The 7,451-nt window shown below is 45.6% G+C and overlaps 1 protein-coding gene across 1 annotated transcript; it reads left to right on the top strand.

Annotated features, from left to right (window-relative positions):
- Positions 1-4,842: 4,842 nt before the first annotated feature.
- On the top strand, positions 4,843-5,939 carry LOC119330446. The gene is made up of 2 exons (XM_037603552.1): positions 4,843-5,423; positions 5,524-5,939. The coding sequence occupies exons 1-2, from the start codon at positions 5,098-5,100 to the stop codon at positions 5,753-5,755; spliced, it is 558 nt and encodes a 185-aa protein (XP_037459449.1). The 5' UTR covers positions 4,843-5,097; the 3' UTR covers positions 5,756-5,939.
- Positions 5,940-7,451: the final 1,512 nt, after the last annotated feature.

Raw genomic sequence — 7,451 nt, 5'->3', positions numbered from 1 at the left:
TTCTGTCTTGGCAAAGGGGCTGAGTCGGAGGAAATAGTTACCTCTTCTTCTACTGCCTGGCTGGCCTCCGTGTCATCCTAGCAATAGTCAGTGTCAATAAGGTTGTTAAAAAGCAGGCCAAGAGAGTCAAGGGCTACCTCCGACTCAGAAACATCATCCAGCTTGAACATATCAGAAGCTGTTCTTTTCTTCTTGGATTTTCGGGTTGTCTTCTTGGCGGCGGATCTAGCTTTCTTGGAAGCTTCATGATCATATTTGGCCTTCCAAAAGTCAGATTTGGCCTGTAGGCAGATAACAGGTTAAAAGTCAGACAAGTACTTAACTACAGAAGAAAAAAGGGAGTCAAGGGGATTTACCTCTGGTGCCGGGTTAAGCTTGCAGAAAGGATTCAATCCAACTTTACTGCAGTCCTCGTATTTACTATTTACGAGGGTGGTTGACATTTCAACAATAGCCTCTTCAGTCAGTTGTACAAAAATATGACGCAGAGGGTCATCTGGGCCTCCGCCATATTTATAAATCAAGTTGGATCGGCGGCTTAGAGGGATGACCCGCCATGCGATCCAACAACGAATCAAGTCAACTCCGGTTAGGCCATTTCCCAACAAGGCTTGAATCCTTTTGATGGATGGGATGAGCTTCTTCCGTTCAGCGGCAGTCAGCTTGTCAGGGAGCACAAACTTAGAATCAAGACGCGCCACGCGATAACCCGACATTGGTTTTTCATCAGATGGTGACGTTTCTTTGCAACAAAACCAAGTTTGGTTCCAATCCTTGGGATGGCTTGGTAAGACTACTAAGGGAAAGACGGCACCCTGTCGGCGCTGAATCGAAATTCCGCCAAGGTGCAAACTAGGGCCGTTGGTGCATTCATTCTGGTGATTCAGATGAAATACTCTCTGAAGAGTTCAACGGTAGGTTCTTCTTGAACATAAACCTCACAGAGAACTTGAAAATTGCAGATGTTGGATATGGAGTTGGGTCCAAGATCTTGTGGATGAAGCTTGGAAAAATGTAGAACATCTCTGAAGAATTTTGAGACGGGTGGTGAAAAACCCCGGTTCATATGATCAGTAAAGATGATGACCTCACCATCTTTGGGCTGAGGTCGTTCTTCGGCCGGGTCAGGGGCACGATAGGACATAATGTTCTTCGCTGGCAAATATCCGATGGTGAAAAAATTCTTCAAAGTGTCATCAGTGACTGTGGAAGGGACCCAGTTGCAGACTGTTGGCGTCTTTGACGGCATAATGAAAAAGGACAAGCTGAAAAGAAAGTAATTTGCCGGTTCAAATTAATTGGTGGAGTTACAGGTTAATGATTATAGTGCAGATGAGTAATGGCGGCTTAAGTAAGGGCTAATGATATATAAAGGAAAAATGAGCCGGCATGATAAGCCGCCATGACTAAAGATATTCGAAGGTTGCCTAAGACAGAATTGGCTAAGTACTGAGATAAACAAGTTTCATAAGTTGTTGCTATTATTTTGGATCAAGATGGTTCAAAAAAAGAAAAATAAATCTAGACCTAAAAAACTAGCGCAGAGGAGTTCATCAGTTCTAAGGAGGCCTTTGTACAAGAAAGAAGGATCTGCTAGCATCTGAAATGGATGCAAAACAACTACCACATGAGTTCCATACTTCTTTTAGATCAAAGGAGGATGCGGTGGAGAAACTATAAGGAATCCGCAATGAACAGCGAAGAACACAAAAAAACTCGCAAACCCTAATGCAGATCAAAGGTGTGGGAAAGCAAGAACTTACAGACACAGATCTACTGCGGAGGATCACCGCCGTTCTCCGGACAGACTCGGGTTGATGCAGATGCCAAAGTTGAGGACGACGGTGAGCGCTGCGGTGGCGACAGAGTTCGAGCATTGGAAGTTGCGAGAGGAAGAAGACGATGGAAAAGGGGGAGAATGAGAAGAAGACCAGTCGCGGCTATTTATAAGGAAGGACTGATAAGTGAGCGCGAACAATGAGGAGACCAAAACATGATTATCCAGCTACCCAGGTGCCTCGATTTTCGGAAAGGCAATAAAGATAAAGATCCGTTAAAGATGACGTGGTGGCGGGTTTCCGAAAAATCCGGAGATGACGTCATGGCGGGTACAAGGTTTTCGCAGCGGTAATAGATGGATTTTTTCTAAGTGTTGGAGATTGACAAGAACAAAGTTCAAATCAACCTGGGGCCTAATGTTGGAGATATGACTACCAGGTATGACCCGCCCAGGAGGGGTCGGGTCAATCCCAATGGCGGGTTACTTAAAAGGAAGCCGAAGAGTATACAAGGTGACGGTTTATGATAAAGCTTGTAGTAGGCCCAAGCCCAGAGGCGGCTTAAGGCCCGTAAGTGTAAACCGCCATGTATGAATAAGATTTGTAAGATAAGGCATGCAAGAGTTGTCACCGAGCCGGACACATTGTATGAGCCGGTCGGGGCTCTGTAGGTCGCAAGGCGTCAACCCATGTATATAAGGGGACGACCCGGCGGTGGCTTAGGACAAGAAACAAGAGATCGAGAGCCAAGCTAGCGTATTTCGCTCCTTGGTCATCAAAACCGAGCAATACCACATCTGCTGGACTAGGATTTACCTTCACCGCAAGGGGCCGAACCAGTATAAACCTCTCGTGTCCTTTGTCGCGATTAACCCCTTTAAGCTTCGTAGTTGCGATGGCTCCACGACTAAGTCCTTTCACTAGGACCTCTGCCGTGACAATTCCACGACAGAAGTCTTTTCTCCTATTGTGAAGCATAGCTCTATTCGCACTTTACTTAGTATTGTTGTCATGCATGACTCTGAGCTTGAACAATTGGATGTTAAAACTGCATTCTTACATGGAGAATTAGAGGAGGATATTTATATGGAACAACCTGAATGTTTTGTTATTCCTGGAAAAGAAAAGCTTGTATGTAAGTTAAAGAAATCTCTTTATGGATTGAAGCAATCCCCTAGACAGTGGTATAAGAGATTTGACACTTTTATGCTCTCTCAAGGTTTCAAAAGGTCTAATTATGATAGTTATGTTTATTTGAAAACTGTCAATGGTTCAACTATTTATTTGCTCCTTTATATTGATGATATGCTAATTGCTGCAAAGAGTATGTTAGATATTGATGAACTAAAGAAGTAATTGAGTAATGAATTTGAGATGAAGGATTTGGGTGCAGCAAAGAAAATACTTGGCATGGAAATATTCAGAGATAGACCGTCTGGAAAAGTATATCTAAGTCAGAAGGGATATATTGATAAAGTTCTTCGTCGTTTTAATATGCAATGCCAAGCCGGTGAGTACTTCGTTAGCTGCACACTTCAAATTATCATCAGCTTTATGTCCTAAGTCAGATGCAGATATTGAGTACATGTCTAGAGTTCCCTATTCGAGTATAGTTGGTTCACTTATGTATGTCATGGTTTGTTCTCGTCCGGATTTATCATATGCATTGAGTGTTGTCAGTAGATACATGGCTAATCCTGGAAAAGAGCATTGGAAAGCAGTTCAGTGGATTTTCAGATACCCGCGTGGTACTTCTAATGCTTATTTACAGTTTGGGAAAACTGGAGATGGACTTGTTGGTTTTGTTGATTCTGATTTTGCTGGTGATTTGGATAAGAGAAGATCGCTCGCAGGTTATGTTTTCACCATTGGTGGTTGTGCTGTGAGTTGAAGAGCAACTTTGCAGTCTATTGTGGTTTGTTCCACTACTGATGCCGGGTATATGGCTATTTCTGAGGCATGCAACGAAGCTATCTAGTTGAGAGATTTATACACTGAGCTTTGTGGAGATTCATCTTGCCCATCATATTTTCGGACAGTCAAAGTGCTATATATCTTACAAAGAATTCAATGTATCATGAAAGAACAAAGCACATTGATGTCAGATTTCATTATATTCGAGATGTTGTTGTTGAAGGTAATTTGAAGGTATGTAAGATAAGTACTCATGATAATCCTACTGATATGATGACAAAGTCAGTTCCGACCAATAAGTTTGAGCTTTGCTCGGGCTTAGTTGGTATTTCTCACTAGTCCTATGGATTTTGACGCACAAGGTGTTTATGCTGATTTGGATGGAGTTATATACTTTCTTCGACTACTGGAGGGAATTTGGCTCAAGGTGGAGATTGTTAAATTGTGATCCAAATTCTATCGTATTGACTAAACGTAGTATATACGGTGTGGGCCTTTGCGTTGGTACCGACGCGTACGAGTACAACTCGTTTACTTGTCCTCCAAGGACTCTTGTATTGCCCTCTTATATACCCCATGTAATCGCACCTAAAGACGGCCTGTCGCCTCGTGCTTGTAATACTCCTCCTTATAGTGATTGCGCCTTCGTTCGTCCGTGATTTTCTCCCGCAAGGGTTTCCACGTAAAAATCCATGTCTCTCTGTCTCATTTATTTCTCGTTATTATCTAACAACAGTCATAGCCTGCCCTGCCAATTTTTCAGTCGTTGACTGCTACCGCAACCTTCGTTTGGATCAGCGCCGATGAATCGCAACCATGCCAATTTTTCGGTCAGTCCGTTCAGATTTTCCGCCCACGCGTTAGCGGGCTGGCGAAAACCTTCGCCAAACTCTTGGCGAGCCTATTTTGGCTGGCTGGCTCGGGCGTCATCCAAACAGCCCCTATAGTTCCCTCATAAATGGCGACTCTGTATTCTTTTTTTTTTCCTCTCTTAAAAAATGGGCATAGCTCTTGCATCGTAAAAAGAATGGCTGGAGAAACTGAAATGTGAAAGCACCAGACTCAACCGTGTGCCAAACACAGCTGCATGTTTGTGTGTTCAGAACAAGTCGTGCTACGGAACAAACAAGCGCTCAAAAGATATCTCTTCTCTAGAGGTTTCACCCGGCCGCTCACATTCGGCCAAGTGGCCTCTTGCTCATCTCAAGATAAGCCTTCTAGTCTCCTACTGCCCTTCCTCCTCCTCCAGCCAAAACGCGGCAATCCCTGAAGCTACAAGATTACCCTTCTTTCACCACTTCCCATCTCAAACTGCAGCAAGCAATCAAGAAACTCAGAGAAGGAAGAAGACATAGCAAGAGCAAGTAAAGCAAGCAAGCTAGAAGCCCAGGGAGAGATCACGGCCATGGCGTTAGCCCCCACATCTCTCCAGAGCTTCCTCACAGGGAGGCCCCTATGCACGGCCCCGCAGCTCACGAGGTCGTCAATTAGGCCGGCATCGGCGAGGCTCTCTTGCAGGGCCTCCAACCAGAAGGACGCGCCTCCGTCGTGGGCCGGAGACCTCGAGCTGAAGAATCTCGGGAGGCTGGCGATGGTCGCCCTGGCCGCCGGCGTGCTCGTGCTCGCGCCCGTCGATGACGCCATGGCGGGCAAGTCAGGCGGCAGGATCGGCGGGAAGGCGTTCCGTTCCGCGGCGCCGCGCTCGTCCGGTCCAAGGATAAACAACTCAAGGTAACCATCAATTAAACATCAGCCAGATGGCCAGATCTAACGTAGCAATAGCCTGATGCAATTCTGATTTGTTTTGTGATGCTCGCGCGCGTGCTCGCAGGACGAACATCTACGTCAATCCCGGCGTGGCGCCACCGCTGGTCGGCGGCTACGGCTACGGTGGCTATGGCGGGTACGGCTTGTCGCCGTTCGGCTTCTACGGTGGCCCGAGCGTCGCCCTCGGGGTCGGTGGCGGCTTCGACACGCTCGTCCTGTTCATTGTGGGCGGGGCGGTCGTCGGCGCCGTCCGGCGGTTCCTCAACCGCAGGGATAACGATGATTACGACGACTAAATGATACGAGTCATGTTCATGTAATATCATCCGACCCTTGTAATATAGCGAGATTACTATTTTGCTCTTGTCAATGGTAATTTTGAAGTAAACATAGTAATATCGAACGAGCAATGAGAATCAGAAAGTGTGTATAAATTTGTTATTTTCGCAGAAATGGAAGAAGAAATTGTAGTTAGTACTCTACCTTTTTTTAAGAAATTATAGTTACTTTATGCTGTTCTGCACTGCTAATACGGTGCATTTCTCTTTCATCTTATACGTCCGACGTTATGGGACGGACGAAGTACAAATTTTGCATTTGTCTATCTACTTATATGTATAGAAAAATAGATGACACCCCGCGAATTTTTTCGAAATATAAGATGCATAAATGATCAAGTAATTAAAGGATTCAATGGCATACCTTGTTTTTTCTATTTGTATATTAATATAGGATCCAAAATGTAGGCAACATAGGTTGTCAGTAGTATATATACTAGGTGTTCATAATGGTGGATGACGGCGGCTATTGATATCTGAAAAAGGAACACAACAAAAGATTAGGATTAGAAAATATTTTATTTCAGAAAAATACATGCTGATATAGGATAAGGCATATTGAACAACCAACAGTTCATGCTGGATCATGACTTATGAATGACCTGAATTGAATGAACCAATAAATGCCTCCATTAAAAGTTGATCAAAATGCTTCTAGGATGCAGACTCATCAAAATAACATCAATACAATTCAGAAGGAAGGCAGCAATCAACATCAACATAGCTGCAAGCCTTTACGTGATAAACAGTTTGCGTGCTGCAATCATCCAGTATGAGCCATTGGCGTGAAAATAGGAAGAACCAAGAGCCATGACAATTATGCCTTGATCAATAGCTCGGTACTAATAATGCCCGGATTGATCTTGCGGGCATGCTGCAATTCAACAATTGGATCGCTGATCTCGGCCTCCGAGAGCTAGATAGGGTTAGGGCCAGGTTTACCTAGACTAACCGACACTTGGACCCTACCATGAGTGTTCTGGACTAGATGTTCATGTCCCCACGGTTCCCTCTGGCTTGCCTGCAGCCCATTACCCGTATAGGGTCGGACCACGTCCCCTTGTCACTTTTATCATCGGATGATCGTCCCCGCCTCCTTCCCCGGTTTCACTTGCAAACGTTCTGGCTCCACCAACCCGGTTTCATTTCGGCAGTCAAAGAACACTAGGAGGCGCTGTGGTCCCATCGCGTGATGTCGGCAGTCGATGGCTGGCACTTTCTGGCAAAGAGGTCCCGATAATTTATGAAGGGTTGGGGCGCAAACATTGGTCGTGACCTTCGGGTCTTGAAGGCGTCGCTTCTCTCCAAGTCCTGGACTTGAGGGCCGACGCCGTGGGCCTAGCCTCGGATGAATGGGCCTTGCGCTATAATCTGGAGGATGAGCTTACGACAATCTTCCATAAGGAGGAGGAGTATTGGCGCCAGCGGGGAACCTTTAATTGGGTTCTCTTTGGCGACGCTAACACGTCATATTTCCAGGCCATCGCTAATGGACGCCGCAGGCGTTGTACCATCCCTCTGTTGTGGGACGAGGGAAATTTGATACAAGACCCGGGGGAGTTAAAGGACCTTGTAGACGGGTTCTATAGGGATCTATTTGCGGCCCGCCCGCATGGAGGCACCGCATTAGCGAAGACCATCTGGAGGGGGGCCC

Source organism: Triticum dicoccoides, chromosome 7A, assembly GCF_002162155.2.
Source record: "Triticum dicoccoides isolate Atlit2015 ecotype Zavitan chromosome 7A, WEW_v2.0, whole genome shotgun sequence".
Lineage (NCBI taxonomy): Eukaryota > Viridiplantae > Streptophyta > Magnoliopsida > Poales > Poaceae > Triticum > Triticum dicoccoides.
The sequence above is the reverse complement of the archived record's forward strand: the minus strand, read 5'-3'. Positions and strand labels throughout refer to the sequence as shown.